This window comes from Pyrus communis, chromosome 6 (genome assembly GCF_963583255.1).
Source record: "Pyrus communis chromosome 6, drPyrComm1.1, whole genome shotgun sequence".
NCBI lineage: Eukaryota > Viridiplantae > Streptophyta > Magnoliopsida > Rosales > Rosaceae > Pyrus > Pyrus communis.
This window is the reverse complement of record NC_084808.1, coordinates 26,928,965-26,946,118: the sequence shown is the minus strand read 5'-3', so window position 1 is coordinate 26,946,118 and position 17,154 is coordinate 26,928,965. Positions and strand designations below refer to the sequence as shown.

The following is a 17,154-nucleotide window of genomic DNA, read 5'->3' as shown; positions in this document are numbered from 1 at the left end:
AGAAGAAATTTACTCTGAAATAAAAAACCCTAATTTTCCAGTAATCTCCTTGAAGCACTTTCCACTTTCCACTTTCCCCTCTCTCCTCCTCCCTCTGATTAATGAATTAGTTATCTGCTAATTAATCATTACATCAGAAGATTAATGCAAATCATTTCGGGGACTTTTCTAATCAAGTTCCAGAGAGAGAGAGAGAGGGACTAGAAGGAGAAGACCATTTCACGCATAAAACAGTCACCCCCATTGACGAGGAGCTCCCCCCGTAACTCTCCCGCGAAACTGAACTTACCCGGAAAATTTCCATTAACCAGATCATTCTTCTAGACCTTCCCCATCAACCCTTTTATTTTTCCAATTCGGTAAATCCATTTCAAACATTCCTCCCTATTCTTCGTTTTGTTTTTTTCTGGGCAAGCAGCTGAGTCTTTGGAATCAATTTTCAAATAAAAGAAAAAAAAGAAAAAACCGAAGGCAAATGCGCGTCCTTGACATTAGTCAAAATGCGAGATCCGAACCAAGTCGCCGTTCAAAGCTGCAGTTTTTAGAGAAAATTCAAACACCCGAATATTGTTCATATAAAACCAATCTTTCCCAACTCTTATTTCTGAATATATGTGGGTTTGGATTTGTGGGTTTCTTCTGTTGAGAGAAAAAGTTTACAACTTTGGGTGTGCAGATTAGAGAGCTGGGTGTGCAGAAGGGGAAAAAGCAGGGTGCTTATCAGTAAGCCTTTTCTGGTTTTTTTTTACTATTCAGGTTGTAAAAATTCTTTGTTTTTATTTATTCTTTCTCTCTGTCGGATACCAAATTTGTTTGTTTTTTGTGTACTGGGGTTCTGAGCTTTCTGCCTGAGAAAGTTTTATTTATTTTCTGGGATTTTCCCCCACTTTTGTGTCGCTGTGTTTAATATTTGTGAATTTTTGGGGGGTTGTGGAACTGGGTTCTTGCTGTGGGTGTTTATTTTTTTTAAGAAAGAAGCTGTTTTCTTTTTCACTGAGGAATTGCTTTTCAAGAAGCAGCTGCAGAAGTTGGTACCTCTTATTTTCACTAGGATACATATTCAAAACTGCGTTTGGATTTTATTCCTTTTGAAGAAGTTGCATTAATTAGTGAGGGTTTGGAATTCAAAAGCAGCTTTTAGCCTTGTAAGTTGGGTTTGTGTTGGTTGGAGCTTGTGGTAGAGTGAGAGGGAATTAGAGAGAGAAAATGAGGGGTGGAGGCAGAAGAAGAAGGCTGCATTTCAGCAAGATCTATTCTTTCACTTGTGGTAAATCTTCTATGAGAGATGAACATTCACAAATCGGGGGACCAGGATTTTCCAGAGTGGTTTACTGCAATGAACCGGAATCTTTCGAGGCTCAGATGCAAAATTACGGAGACAATTATGTTAGAAGTACAAAGTATACACTTGCTACTTTCTTGCCAAAATCTTTGTTTGAGCAGTTCAGAAGGGTGGCCAACTTCTACTTCTTAGTCACTGGTATTTTGGCATTCACAGCTCTGGCTCCATATAGCGCTGTCAGCGCGATCATCCCTCTTATTATTGTGATTGGCGCGACCATGGTGAAAGAGGGTATCGAAGATTGGCATCGAAAACAACAGGTACTGGTTTTTCTTTCTTCAGCCTGGCTCTACATTTTGGTTGTTTTTCTTTCCTTGTCCCTTAAAATTTCAATGACTTAAATTAATAGTTGAGGATTTTTAACTGTTGAATTTTACTGTAACTATCTTGGGAGTTAGAATTGATGAGGAAATTTATTGAATGAAAGTTTTCCGAGGCTTGGAGGATAATCAAACTAGATTTTTCAACTTCCTTGAAGATATGCTCGATCTGAATTATTTGACTGTGCCATGTATCTTACCTGCTTTATAGTTTACATATCATTTTCTGGTTCTGGTATACTGTCAACCGCAGCTATGTAATCTCACAAGTGCGATGATTTTCCAGGATATGGAGGTGAACAATCGAAAGGTTAAAGTACGTGATGGTAATGGGGCTTTCAATCATACTGCGTGGAGAAATCTGAGAGTGGGAGATATAGTGAAGGTAGAAAAGGATGAATTCTTTCCGACAGACCTCCTCTTGCTTTCATCCAGTTTTGACGATGCAATTTGCTATGTTGAGACCATGAACCTTGATGGGGAGACAAATTTAAAGTTAAAACAAGCGTTGGAAGTAACTTCATCCTTGCAGGAGGATTCTAACTTCAACGATTTTAGCGCCATTGTTAAATGTGAAGACCCGAATGCAAATTTGTACTCATTTGTTGGAACTATGGAGTTCGACAATGAACAATTTCCTGTCTCTCCTCAACAGCTTCTCCTGAGAGACTCTAAACTCAGAAATACAGACTACGTATATGGAGCTGTTATCTTCACTGGTCCTGACACAAAGGTTATTCAAAATTCTACCGCCCCTCCTTCAAAAAGAAGCAGAGTTGAGAGGAAGATGGATAAAATTATCTACTTCTTGTTCTGTGTTTTATTTATGATGGCATTTGTTGGGTCCATTTTCTTTGGGATTGCAACGAAAGATGACCTAAACAAAGGGACCATGAAAAGGTGGTATCTCAGGCCAGATAATTCAAAAATTTTCTTTGATGCTAAAAGAGCTCCGTATGCAGCAATTTACCACTTTTTGACTGCCCTAATGTTGTATAGCTACTTTATCCCCATCTCCTTGTATGTGTCCATAGAAATTGTCAAGGTTCTTCAGAGCATCTTCATCAATCGAGATGTTCACATGTACTATGAAGAGGCTGACAAACCAGCACACGCCCGTACCTCAAACTTGAACGAGGAACTTGGCCAAGTCGACACAATTCTCTCTGATAAGACGGGAACTTTGACCTGCAATTCAATGGAGTTCATTAAGTGTTCTGTGGCCGGGACAGCTTATGGCCGAGGCTTTACTGAGGTTGAGAGGGCTATGGGTCGACGAAATGGTTCACCATTGGTTCATCAACTAAGTGGAGGGGACAATCTCAAGGACTCTACTGAAACAAGGGCACCCATCAAAGGCTTTAATTTTACAGACAAAAGGGTCATGAATGGAAACTGGGTTAATGAGCCTAATGCAGAATACATCCAGAAGTTTTTCAGTTTATTAGCAATCTGTCATACAGCAATTCCGGAAGTTGATGAAGCTACTGGGAATGTTTCATATGAGGCTGAATCTCCTGATGAAGCAGCATTTGTGATTGCAGCAAGAGAACTTGGTTTTGAATTCTACAAAAGAACGCAAACAACCATATCACTGCGAGAGTTGGATCCAGTGTCTGGCAAAAAAGTTGAGAGGTTCGTATATTGCATTGTTTTTCTGATTATTAGGACTTTTAAATCTGTGCTGTTGCTCTTAGTAAGTAATGTAGAGAGTATACTCATTGAGTTATGTCATTTTTGCAGGACGTATAGCCTTCTCAATGTTTTAGAGTTTAACAGCACAAGGAAGCGAATGTCTGTGATTGTCAGAAGTGAGGAAGGAAAAATATTATTACTTTCCAAAGGTGCCGACAAGTAAGTGCTTGCTGCCTTAAACTTGAATCTTTTCTTACTTCTTACTGCAAATTTAAAACTGTTTTTCTAACCAGCATAACTTCTTTTCTGTTCAGTGTTATGCTTGAAAGGCTTGCCAAAAATGGTTCGGATTTTGAAGAAGAAACCATGGATCATCTAAATGAGTATGCTGATGCAGGGCTGAGGACCTTGATACTTGCTTATCGTGTACTTGAGGAAGACGAATACAAAGAGTTCAATCAAAATTTTATCAAGGCCAAGAATTCAATTAGTGCAGATCGTGAAACAGTGATTGATGAAGTAACAGAAAAGATTGAGAGAGATCTAATTCTTCTTGGTGCAACTGCTGTTGAGGACAAACTACAAAATGGGGTATGTAGTCATATATTGATGGGGTAACATGGAAGTTTCTTTATAGACGATATCAGATTTTGAATTAATGTTCTTTCTTTCTTTTTTGGTTAGGTTCCTGACTGCATTGACAAGCTTGCCCAAGCAGGAATTAAGATTTGGGTTTTGACTGGAGATAAGATGGAGACTGCCATCAATATTGGGTTTGCATGTAGCTTGCTTAGACAAGGAATGAAGCAAATTGTAATCACTTTGGAGTCTCCGGAGATTAAAGCGTTGGAAAAGGCAGGAGAAAAGGAGGCCATCGCCAAGGTAAAACTATATACATATAGTTGAATTTGTTTGTTATTGAAAACGGAATCTGTAGCTTAATACTCAAGGAAGTAAAACGGTTTACTTCAACAATATAATAATACCTTAGTAATGATGCTGATACGATATTTGCTGATTCATCATTAGGCATCAAAAGGAAGTGTTCTCGATCAGATAAATAGGGGAAAGGCTCAGCTTATAGCATCGAGCGGGAACTCTGAGGCATTTGCATTGATCATTGATGGAAAATCGCTTGCTTACGCTTTGGAGGATGATATAAAGAACTTGTTTTTAAATCTTGCAATTGGCTGTGCATCTGTTATTTGCTGCCGTTCATCACCTAAACAGAAGGCACTGGTATGCTGACAAATTATAACATAAGGATTTTTTTCTTTTGCAGTTTTGTTCTTATATCATGCTCAGAAAAGAATTAATTTGTTTTCAATGGTGAAATGTAAAATAGGTCACTAGACTGGTAAAATCTGGAACTGGGAAAACAACACTAGCGATCGGTGATGGAGCCAATGACGTGGGCATGCTCCAAGAAGCAGATATTGGGGTTGGAATTAGTGGTGTTGAAGGAATGCAGGTATTGTACAGATTCTTCCAATTGTTTTACCGAAATTAATTCTTGTTTCACTGTATTTTCCTCTTAACTTTTATTCTCATGAACTTTTCATGCTTATTTTTTCACAGGCGGTCATGTCAAGTGATATTGCGATTGCCCAATTTCGATACTTGGAGCGTCTCCTGCTTGTCCATGGGCATTGGTGTTACAGGAGGATCTCATCAATGGTATGCATGTCATATACTATGAAACAAACTTGAGACTTCAGAATCTTCGACAATGTGGCGAAAAAAATTTAAATTATCACAGGCTAAAACTCGTGTGCAAATTTGTCCTTGCAGATTTGCTACTTCTTCTACAAGAACATCGCATTTGGTTTCACTGTCTTCTTATACGAGGCAAACACATCCTTTTCTGGACAGCCTGCATACAACGACTGGTTTTTGTCTCTTTATAACGTATTCTTCTCATCACTTCCGGTGGTTGCTTTGGGAGTTCTCGACCAGGATGTATCTGCGCGGTTTTGTCTCAAGGTAAGCTCACTGGGTTACATGTGAAATTCCGTTCGGATTAACATACTTAATTTCAAGCCTTGTTTTGAAACTTTTGGTATTAATTGTCTATCCTGTTTTGTGTGACAGTTTCCTCTATTATACCAAGAAGGGGTGCAAAATGTTCTCTTCAGCTGGCGTAGAATATTCGGATGGATGTTGAATGGGTTAATAACTGCCGTGATTATTTTCTTCTTCTGCACGGAAGCGCTAAATCAGCAGGCCTTCAACAATGAGGGCAAAACTGCCGGAATGGATATTCTCGGGGCAACGATGTACACGTGCATAGTTTGGGTTGTGAACTTGCAGATGGCACTTGCCATCAGTTACTTCACCTTAATACAGCACCTCTTCATCTGGGGTTCAATTGCACTATGGTACCTCTTTCTCTTGGCGTACGGCGCCATGTCACCCACAACCTCCACCACTGCCTACAAAATCTTCATTGAAGCCCTGGCCCCCGCCCCTTCGTTCTGGCTCCTCACAATCTTCGTGCCAATCGCCGCTCTAATCCCATACTTCACATACTCAGCCATTCAAATGCGGTTCTTCCCAATGTACCATAGAATGATACAGTGGATACGCTATGAGGGCACATCAAATGATCCCGAATTTTGTGACATGGTGCGGCAGAGATCTTTGCGGCCACAGACTGTTGGTTTCACGGCGCGATTAGCAGCGAGGGCCAACCGTGTAAAAGACAGACGTCGTAACCGTAGATAAGCTTTGTAAGTTTGTTCTTTGGTATAGTAGGTCTCATAGGATACAGCTTCAGTCTCTCCCAAGTTTTGAAAAACGCTGCGTTTTGTACATCGATGGGTTGCATATATGTTATACAAGATTTTTTGGTTCAATTTATTCTTAGGAGTGGGCCCCTGTAGCCAGATGACTCTGTACAGAAGCAGTTTTCGGCTCTGTTAGATTTAGAGATTGTAAATTTTGAGTCATTGGCCAATGTATGTAATACATAGTGAAATAATTTATCGCGGGGTTCCATACTTGTGTTTTCTTCTTGCATTTCTGTTCTTTTTCTCATGAATTCTCCCTTTTCCTTTTCTTGATAACGAAAATAAAAACAAAAAACTGAAACGAAATGGTTATCAAACGAGCTATTAATTTTTTAACAACGAATTATTTGTGAACCGAAGACTTACCGATGTTCTGGTTAGAAGATGTGATTATGAGGTAGAGACTTATGGCAAAAGGGTTAGAGGACGACCCAAGAAAGCTGGAAAGAGACTCCAAGAAACGACATAAAGTACTTGGAGCTAACAGAAGACTTGACGCAAAACCAAGTGCAGTGATGGTTCTATAATTCATACAGCCAACCCCATTTAGTGAAATAAGACTTCGTTGTTGTTGTTAAACTGTTTGTGCAGCAAGAATTAAGCATGAAAAATATCTTGTTTTGCGGTCTCTGGTTTGAACATTAAAGAAAATCCAATGCCATTATGTGTTTTAAACCAAAATTTTCCATTTTCTCCTTTTCCTTTTCTTCAAAAAGTAAATTCGTACTCTAATGTCCGGGCATGAAGAGATTCTTAACTATCTCTTGTTATATGTCCCTCTATTTACTTTTCACGGAATATACAACCGATTACAAGACAGATTCTCGAATCTATCTCACCATGCAAATTCTCAAATATCTCTCACCGTGCATGAAACCAAGTTCACGTGGAATTACCAAATCATATTCTGACATTAAGAATAACATGCAGAGTAACATTAAATTCTAAGTTTCTAATAACACAAATTATTATTTATACAAAAAAATTTACAAGATGTGTTCATAATTAATTGGTAATTCTGATCTTAATTAACTAAAAGGGCCTTGAGGGCATGTCTCAATGTATATGATTGTCTGTGCAGATCCTCTTCCTTCTTTTCTTCATCCACAAGAAATCAAAGACATGCCCGCAAAATCCCACACACGAAAAACAAAAAATTAATAAAAATAAAAGTCAGCGAGGAAAGTCAAACCATGCAGATCCGATCATACCCGCGCCACACCCTATCAAATCCCGAGAAAATCAGTGGCGGACCGAGACATGATCGTCGCGAATTCGTTGAAGCTAATGACGCCGTCGCCGTTCGTGTCGGCCTCCCTCATCATATCGGAGAGCTCCCGGTACGTCAAGGGGTGGCCCATTTTGGCCATGGATCCGGCGAGTTCGGCGGCGGTGATGTAGCCGTTGCCGTCGCGATCGAATGACCGGAAGACCTCCATGAGCTGCTCCTGGTTGATCAAAATCTCCTCGTTCATGTCGGGGAGGATGGCAGTGACGAGCTCGTCGAACTCGATGGCGCCGTTGCCGTTGGCGTCGATGTTGGAGAGGAGGACGTGGAGCTGGTCGCCGGTGGGCTTGAGGCCGAGGGAGCGGAGGAGGGCGGCGAGTTCGAGCTGGGTGAGGCTGCCGTCGGAGTCCATGTCGAATCGCATGAAGATGTCCTTCAGCTGCTTCAGCTGATCGGATCCGAGCGCGGCCATCATTAGTATAATGGCGGCCGAGAAGAAGTAGAAGAAGAAAAAGGAAGGGATCGATAGATCCAGACGATTTGAATTTTGTGAGTTTTTGGGAGTTTAATTTGGGGTTTTTTGTGTGGGGCGCTGATTGGTTTGTGTTTTTGGGTTTTTTTTGGTTTTTGTTTTTGTTTTTTGAGTTTTAATTTTTCTTGTGTTTGGATTAAAAGTTTAAAAACTGAAAACGCGTTTTTGCTAAGAGTTGATCAATTTTTTTGCTGCGTGGTTATATATTGGGGGGATGCTACTTAGGGGTTGTTTGTTGATTGACTATGTTTGGGAGAAATTTTTCAAGTGTGTCGATAATATTTTTTGGTACATAAAGTATCAAAATACAGTTGATTAAAAACTTGAAAATAATATTTCTACCAATTGTATCATGACACTTGTATATCAGTCCGTATTCTAGCACAATGAAAAATCTTTCCATATTTATGACTTAAACATGTGTTTTCTATTTTGGTAATAGAGTGTTGATTTGGGTCTGTTTAAGTTTTGAAGTAAATTCAACACGATGACATATGTGAATTAAGTCAGTTCGTTAAGGTGATGCATTTGCTTTTATGCACTCAAGTTTGATCTCAATTCCCATAAAAGTTAAACTTATTCTAACGTGTTTAGTCCAATGTTAACTAAAATAAACTATCGATTATGCTGGATTCATTAATTGATTAATTAACAACTTCTGTTTTGTTTTTATCAATAACATGGCCGAGCTGTGATGAGTGTTCAATCATTTTTCTTCCTTCTTTAAAAAAGGGAATCAGTTGGTAGTTTCGTCACGATAATCCATTTTTTTAGAGATCGAAAAGATTCATAAAATCATTTCAGACTCTTCTGGTCACCATCGCATGATTGGAGCTAACATAATTAGGTGAAGAACATTTGAGATTCAATGTGTGGAATGGAATCTATGTGAAAGTGGCATTTTCTTAGAATATGCAGAGCTTCAATGACAACATATTTACAAAGTTGACATAGTTTGGTCGTGTAGACGCGTGACAATAAAGAATTATTTGACATTTATAAGCATGATGTCATTATATTCGAGATCTAAGATAAGGTTTAAGAATCTAAGCCTTTGATATATAACAAGTGATGTCATATATATGCATAACCTTCTTCAACGTTTGTTCCATTTGAATTTCATACATTTTCATCATAAAACGAAATGAATGAGCCACGATATTTTGATCAGTGGCTACTACAACCCGTTTCGATTATACCCGTCACTCTACATTTATTGTCAGATGACTAATTATGTGATAAGACATGTTACGTGACTAGAAATGCAGAGAAATGAGGAACATACGAAACATGTTGCAGGTAAGTTTTTTCGCGATTGAATAGCTACCTAGCTTTATGATCAATAGATGACAGAGCCACCATTTCAATCAGGTGATATTGTACAAAACTAGTATCAAATGGATCATGATTTGGTGAATGATGAGTTGGGGAGCAACCCAATTCTCCCCTACCCCAAAAGCTTCCAAATCCAAACTCTCCTCTCTGAGAAAACTCCTGCAGCACCTCCTCCACCTCCTCCATGCAGCGCCTGCAACTATGTCCTCCTCCTGCCTCCATGGATGATCTCATAGACTCTCCGACAACACTCGCAAAGTCAACATCTTTACATGTATCCAACACTATAATTTCCTTTCTCCTTCTCTGTTGAAGTTTCTTCATGGTGTACTCTCTCGTCTTTCGGATCAACTTGCAAGGGAGCTTGTACAAGATGAAGATGGTGATTTGGAGGATCAAGCACTGGCAGCAGCATGAAATCACGACGCAGTCTGCGGCGATCATGTTGCAGTCTTCCATGGCTGCGAAAATCGGGAGGAAAGGGGTGGTGGTGGTGGAGAAAACAGTTTAAAGAAATCTTCATGCCCCGGTGGTGGTGGTGTTTAAGGAATAAGTTCCTTGCCTTTGCGGGAGGTAATAGAAAGGGTGAAGCAATTGGAATGATATGTGGCGTTGTACATGAGTCATGACTTCAATCATTGTCTAACATTAAAAAAACACTCTAGCTTCCAATAGGGGCTATCCAATATAATCGAATTTCTTTTTTCAAGCGATATTCTAATTTAATCTAAAATACGAAAAACAAGCTTATCCCGTTCTGTAATATATTAAAATATTAGGATGTGAAAAGGAAACATAAAAGCTGTTGTTGCTTGGCTTCTACTTCTCCTTGGTGGAAGATTTCTTTGATAGCTTTAAGCATTTCCATAGAAGCTGTCACAGAGCTGTCTTTCAAAGACAGTTCTCTCCCCTTTCTGGGAAGACTTGCAGATTTACTAATATTTGCAAACCCAGTTTACATTGTACCCCAAATATTTTAGCACGCGACGAGTGAGACTTGTAAGAATATATCCTTGGCTATACTCAAGATTTCCACGTTTCTGAGGGTGACGGGGCAGCCTGCAGGCTGATTTAACAAGCTCGAAAAAGAGGGGTACGTATTTTCGATCTGAGATTGTCGCGTATAAATCACAAAACATGGAGTTGTGAAAGAGGGGAAGCAAAAGAGGGAAGAATAGGATCCATGGTTAACAAAATTGAATTATTACCTTTATAACACCACCAAAAATATTGGTGGATGCAATAAGATCATCATACATAGGCTAAGTAATTACAGGGGCAAAAAATGGCGGTCCATAAACGTATAATATAGGCAGAAACTAAAAATGGACCTTTACAGGAACGATGGAACAATCTATACATCCGATGCAGTCAGTTCCAGTTGCAGAAAGATCAGGGTCCCAGCTGAGCGAATCCAAATCTAGCTCAATCTGGCAAAACCCTTTTCAGTTCAGTGTTTAACTCTCCGAATGTGTACTATACCTCTTCGCTGAAAAAATCTGCACTGTAATTTTGACTACCAAATGCCATTCTCCGGAACAACCTAATTTCAGCTGATTGTTGTGCCGAGTCAAATGCCTCACTTTCCCCCACTCTCATTCCGTTGTTTATATCGGAAGCAAGAAAACTATCAAAAGCTCTAACAACCTGAGGACAGTGAGAATGATGATGTTAGCTTATGCTGGTGTAGTGAATGAATTCACATTATAAAAAAAAATTCAGCTTCTTATTACCTGTCCCATTCGTGGTCTCTTAGCAGATGAATGTCGCACACAAGCAGCAGCAATCTCGATCATTCTGAACATTTCAGTATCCACATAATTCTTTTCGAGCCTTGGATCTACCACGCATTCAAAATCCTCATTATCAAGAGCATAACTCAACAACGGCCGAGCCTGGATAGTAAAATGCGTCTCTTGTCAGGAAAGCTTGGGTTTGACCTTAGAACATTCAGTTGGTTAACTATACAGTTTTATTTCATTCTATAAACATATTGTCAATTTGTTACATAAATATTTCCTAAGTACGGTCTCACATCTTTATTAAGCATTTATTCACGTACTTTTGAAAAAAATGAAATGATTCACAACTAAGGCGAGACTAAATTGTGCCCCCTGAATCCAGACAAATATTGACAGCATAATCAGACAGTAAAAAAGATTTCATGCATTGAGATTTCTTTCTGTAAGACGGTTCTGGAATTTCAATGCATTCCTTGTTTAAAAACTATAGGGCCAGAAGATCTCACTCAATAAATTGGGGAATTCAAAATATGAAATATCAAAACATTATTATCGAATTGAAGCAAAGTAATGTAAACACTGCAGCATGATATGTCCAGTATGAAAAGAGGATGTAAGTTTACCCATTCAACTAGACTCTCATCTCCCAAGGATGTATCTACAGGCTTCCGTCCAGTGATCAACTCAAGAAGCACAACTCCATAAGAGTAAACATCAGACTTCTCAGTCAATTTCCCACTTGATGCATATTCAGGAGCCACGTATCTGAAAATCAAGCGGAATCAATACATTATCAGGCATGAAAGGTATGTTTGTGATGACAGTATAAATTAAAATCTAGAAGAAACCTCAAGAATAGGTTTGATACAAGTGGAAAGCAAGTGGGCCAACACTGGATTGCTGACGTACCCAAACGTTCCCATCACACGTGTGCTTATATGCGTATTTGAATCAAGCGCTAATTTGGCAAGTCCAAAATCTGAAACCTGTAAAGTAAAGAAGGAAACCATGAGCTACAACCTAACCAAAATATAGGAGTACTGAAATGTGCTCTGAGTGAAATGATGCTATACCCGAGCTTCAAAGTTGTTATCTAAAAGAATGTTTGACGACTTTATATCCCTGTGAATAATTCGAGGATGACCTGACATTAAACAAATAAAACCAAACTTGGTCAACAAAACACTTCCAGTTAAATTATGTAACCGATAAAACAATCGTATGAGGATATAGTAACCCAAACATTCAGCTATCAGAATCCAGAAACTAAGGGTAGATAATTACAGTCTTCATGAAGATAAGCGATCCCACGAGCTGCACCAGCAGCAACCTTAACACGAGTTGCCCAGTCCAGAACTGGCCTACCTTCTCCTGAAAATTGCAAGGTGCAAAACATGAGATTACGGAACCATTATCACTAACTGTTTCTTAAAAGCTCTGTTATAGATATACCATGAAGATGAAAATAAAGGCTATCGTTAGCGACGTATTCATAGACGAGCAGCCTTCGGTTATCAGAGATGCAGTAGCCAACCAGAGAAACCAAATGGCGGTGATGTATGCGACTAATAATCTCAACTTCAGCCTTGAATTCTCGCTCACCCTGACCCCCTCCAATTTTTAGTTGTTTTACTGCCACCTCTCTCCCATCTGGTAGGCATCCCCTATAAACACAACCAAATCCGCCTTCGCCCAAAAGATTCTGAGATGAAAAACCATTTGTGGCCTTAGCTAGTTCTTCAAAAGTAAACCATGGTCTTGAATTTCCAACTCCTGCTTGTTCTGGTGGAGGACTCATGAACTCACTGCCAGAACGGCTTCCAACAAGGGGAGCTGAAGAATGCGCCTTCAAGAAGGATGAATCTGGAAACAAGTTACAAAAGCCTTCTTAAATACAACGGCTTATATGAGCTGATTAATTTATCCCATACCCTGATCTGAGTGAGGCTAAATATATTCTTAAAATAGTATGTTGAACTTATTGAAATTTAGAAATACGATTAAACAGAAAATCCCACATTCATAATAACACAACAAGGAATCAACTGCGTCATGTATGACTGAAGGTACCTGATCGTGGAGAAGAATCCATAGTGGATTGCATAGCATAACCTTCAAGCCCGGATACTTTTTTCTTTTGCCTCCTCATGCACCATACAATCAATCCAACGAGGCTAAGCACTACTGCCCCTACCACTACACCAATTGCCACTATGCCTCCAGTACCAATGCCGTTGGAATTTGAACTTTGTGGTACATTCGGACTGGAAGTGTTTGTTAGTGGACTTGGAATTTGAGAAGGAACTGGTGGAGAAGCCCGTGAGGGGGGAGGTGGTGACATTCTTATGATGGGTGGTGCAGGTGAAGGGGTTGGTTGAGAGCCAGGTGGGGCTGGAGTAGTACGGCTAGGAGGCGGGGGTGCTTTTCTGGGAGGCATTGATGCTGGTGGAGGAGGTGAACTTTCAAGGGGAGTTGATGCTGGTGGTGGAGCTGAACTTTCAGGGGGGGTTGATGCTGATGGTGGAGGTGAACTTATGGGTGGCACAATTGCTGGAGATGGGGGTGAATTCGGTGGTGGGTCTGATGGTGACGGTCGTGGTGAACTTTTGGGGGGACTTGATGGAGGTGGAGGAGACTTTTCAGGTGGCGGTGAAGTTTCAGGCGGCTTTGAAAAGGGTGGAGGTGGAGGTGAACTCACTGGTGCGGGAGATTGCGGCGGAGGAGGTGAACTTGCAGGTGGATCAGATGTTGGTGGTGGCGGAGAAGGTGAACTTTTCGGTGGATTTGATGATGGTGGGGGTGGAGAACCAGAAGTTGATGGTGGGGGTGAAGAATAAGAAGCTGGTGGAGGTACATTGGATGAAGGTGGTGGCGGCGAGGTTGGCGGTGAAGCAGATTGTGGAGTTGGAGGAGGTGTTTGTGTTGGAGGTGGTGAGGATGTGGCTGGAGGAGGAGCTGATGAACCAACAGGTTGCGGAGATTTAGTGGTTGCCTTAGAGGACTCTGGTGAATCCAAATTCGGCCGAGAAGACGGTGTCGGTGTGGCGGTTGACGGAGATGTTAAGGTAGTATTAGAAGCTGGCGGCACGGCGGATGGAGACGAATTTGGAGATGGCGACGTGGTTGCCATCTAACTAGACCCAAAATCCAGTAATGGATACCATATAACTCACACACCACAACCTTCAATCAATCACGAAATCTTCAATCCTTTCACAAATATCCAGAGCTTTCAATACAAAAAGCCAAAATTTAGAGAAAAACCCAAGCGACAAGTTTCAAGTCTTTGTCAAACCAACATCTCCAAAAACTTCAAAAAATGGAATTCCCCAAATTCCCCCACCACCAAACTCCACCAACCAATCACCTCCAAAACATCAAAATATTCTTCTGTGATCAAAATCCCAGAAACCCAACTCAGCAAACAGGCTTTTCAGATCACTAACTTCAAAGAGTGAGAGATAATTCTAATTTCACAGATATTAAAGTAGCAATCTTTCTCTAAGTGAACACTCAAAATTCCAAACTTTTAGTGACCAAATGCAGCAGAAGCAACAATATTATCACAACTTGGTACTAAAAAGCAAAACCCAAATGGTAAAATCGGGAAAGGACTTACCTTTACTTCGTCAATGATGGCCAAACAAAAACCCAAAACTTTGATCTCTTGAAACTTCTTTATCTCCCAACTCTGCACAGGAAGTTCAACACACGGCTTGTGGGGTCTCAAATGTACTCTGCGAAAACTGAAAACGACTCGGAAAGAGTAATTACTAATGAAAGGAAACAGTACTAATGAAAGAGTATCGAAAATTTTGAGTTTTGATAAAAATTATAAAATAAAAGGTAAAGTGAATAGTATTATAATTGATTTTTTAATGTAAAAATGTAATTTTTCGTTAAAATAAACAGTATTGTGAGTTTTTCGTTAAAATTTTCTTATTATTATTGTTTGATGACAATTTATATGGTATTTTCTTTTTCTAAAACTCTTTTTTATTGTTTTGGTTGAAAAAATAATCATAATTATTGACAGATTAATGTGGTTGGCTTTTTACGCAACGTAAACGCATTGTGCAATTTGGTCAGGGCAATTTAAATCTTATGGAGTTTGGACCTTTTTCATTTGTTTCCTTTCAAATATTTTTAGATTTCATAAATTTGTTTTTATAAAGTTTGATACGTTATAATAACTATCAATTAATTGAATATAAACAAAATATTTTTAAATAGTATTATCAAAATCTTGGCTTTTCATTCTGTTTCCCCTTGTGAGTTTTTAATGATTTTAACGCGAGTAATATCATACGTCCGTGGAAAATTTTCTGCCCAAATTTTTTTTAAGTTTGAAAAGATATGGGAGACATGTATTAGTTTTTGCAGTGTGTTATTACGTAAGCTGTCATATAAAATGGAATTATTCTATCATTAAGATAATTAAATTAGTAAAATATTCACCTCCCTAAAACGTTAATTTCGTCCTTAAATATAATTTAATACTATAAACAAATAGAATAATCACTGTAATGTGCCTGTAGTCTGTAGTTTTTTGGAGTTTACTTTTGGAGCCACGAGTTTGACAACATTCTTTAATGCTACCAAATCCAGCTTGAATTTAGATCCTCTTCTGAGCAGAGCGTTCAAATCTTCCTAACAAGGACAGTTAGATTTTGATCCAATGGTTACAAACAGATGATCATTTTAAAGTTATAATAATTGTAGCCGTTGGATCAAAATCCAACTGTCTATGTTATCTGGTCAGGAGGATTCGGACCCCCAATCCAAATCCATTGCAACTTTTTATTTATTTATTTATTATATATATATATATATATGTATATATTCGTTTAGAATTTTGTAAAGAATGTGATATTTACATTTTTTTTATTATATATTTATATATTCTTGTTTATTTGTCTTTTGAACATCTTCAATTCATTTAATTTGACGGTTAATAATTGAGAGATGTGACGTATGAAAGATAAAAAATGTGTATATATAAACACCACTCTTTTTGTAAGTCAACAATTCAGCAACTCAGCAATATACACATATATACATAGGAAAACTAATGAAAATAACTTGAAAACTTTGAGTTTTAACGATAATGACAAAATAAAAGGTAAAGTGAATAGTCTTAGGTTTGATTTTTTAGTGTAAAAATATAATTTTTCGTTAAAGTAAACAATATCGTGAATTTTTTGTTAAAACTCTCTATATACATATATGCATATTCTCGATGGGAACAAGGACAATCTCCGAGCATAATCTTTTATTTTGTTCACATTAGAAGAAAAGACTGCATGCAGGGTTAAAGTAATCTGTTAGTTTATGGACAAGCTATCGGATGCTATGAAATATAATATATTGAATAGCGCGTTTAATCTGGTGGCGGTGGGGCCGGCCCAGCATGGATTAAGAGAAAGTAATTTTGTGTTGTGATTTTATCATTTAAAAGGAGGAGCATTTTCTCTCTCACAGAGGATGTCTGCGGAATTGTCAAATGTTTGAAAGTGGAGGAGGTGGTGGGTCAGGTCATATGCCCTAATTATGCCCCGTCTGTTGCTGTTTTTCTGCTGCTGCCGCCCGTGAAGCTCCTCCACCGGTTGCTGTTTGTGGATCTTGACGTCGAGATTGCTCGGTTTCAAAGCTACCATCGTATCATTCGAGACCTGAAATCTAAATCCTAAAATGTGATTTATCTACGGCAAAGAATGACCACACATATGTAAATTGATTAAAGTAATGTGTTTTCTCTTTTGTATTTTAGTTTGAATTTCTTCGTCATAATTTAAATTACTAATATGTAAAATATTGTTGGGTATTTACTGTTGCTTAAAATTTCAATGACTCCTTTATTTTTTTAAAGTTAATATGTGGAGTAATGTTATTTAGACTGAATTTCTAAATCAAATTTGCATGAGATTAATGGGTAAGTCGGTAAGTGGGTTCATTTTTTTTGCGGATCTGATTCACGATATTCTTTTCGAGGAAGGATTGTAAGTTTGATTGTTCATTTGAGGATAGGTTTTATGTTGTGTGGGACACTCTTTTTCTTTGATCAGGTTGAAATCCCTGACAAAGTTTTTATCGAAACTCATTAAGCACACTATCCTCAGTTTGTACGAATTCTAATTTGCTTAATAAATATCGTACTTTTGTAGTTGCTTAAAAACTAATCACTTTGAAAAATTTCTCAGAATGGAGGAGGTGTCAACGTGGCCTTGGGGA

The 17,154-nt window shown here is 38.7% G+C and overlaps 4 protein-coding genes across 4 annotated transcripts; 1 reads left to right on the top strand and 3 right to left on the bottom strand.

Annotated features, from left to right (window-relative positions):
• The first annotated feature begins 157 nt into the window (after window positions 1-157).
• Window positions 158-6,296, top strand: LOC137736802 (putative phospholipid-transporting ATPase 9). Its single transcript, XM_068476073.1, has 10 exons — window positions 158-1,602; window positions 1,949-3,297; window positions 3,406-3,516; window positions 3,612-3,888; window positions 3,982-4,179; window positions 4,327-4,536; window positions 4,643-4,768; window positions 4,876-4,974; window positions 5,089-5,280; window positions 5,389-6,296. Exons 1-10 carry the CDS (start codon window positions 1,207-1,209, stop codon window positions 6,019-6,021), a joined length of 3,591 nt encoding a protein of 1,196 aa, XP_068332174.1. The 5' UTR covers window positions 158-1,206; the 3' UTR covers window positions 6,022-6,296.
• Window positions 6,297-6,971: 675 nt separating this feature from the next.
• Window positions 6,972-7,938, bottom strand: LOC137736803 (probable calcium-binding protein CML16). Its single transcript, XM_068476074.1, has one exon. The coding sequence runs from the start codon at window positions 7,787-7,789 to the stop codon at window positions 7,313-7,315; it is 477 nt and encodes a 158-aa protein (XP_068332175.1). The 5' UTR covers window positions 7,790-7,938; the 3' UTR covers window positions 6,972-7,312.
• Window positions 7,939-9,051: 1,113 nt separating this feature from the next.
• Window positions 9,052-9,711, bottom strand: LOC137736559 (uncharacterized). The gene has a single exon (XM_068475811.1). It carries the CDS (start codon window positions 9,638-9,640, stop codon window positions 9,170-9,172), a length of 471 nt encoding a protein of 156 aa, XP_068331912.1. The 5' UTR covers window positions 9,641-9,711; the 3' UTR covers window positions 9,052-9,169.
• A 654-nt stretch (window positions 9,712-10,365) lies between these two features.
• On the bottom strand, window positions 10,366-14,577 carry LOC137737316 (proline-rich receptor-like protein kinase PERK9). Its single transcript, XM_068476758.1, has 8 exons — window positions 12,994-14,577; window positions 12,376-12,786; window positions 12,208-12,294; window positions 11,997-12,067; window positions 11,833-11,909; window positions 11,547-11,688; window positions 10,915-11,076; window positions 10,366-10,828 (listed from the first exon to the last, which is right to left on the bottom strand). The coding sequence occupies exons 1-8, from the start codon at window positions 14,051-14,053 to the stop codon at window positions 10,658-10,660; spliced, it is 2,181 nt and encodes a 726-aa protein (XP_068332859.1). The 5' UTR covers window positions 14,054-14,577; the 3' UTR covers window positions 10,366-10,657.
• Window positions 14,578-17,154: the final 2,577 nt, after the last annotated feature.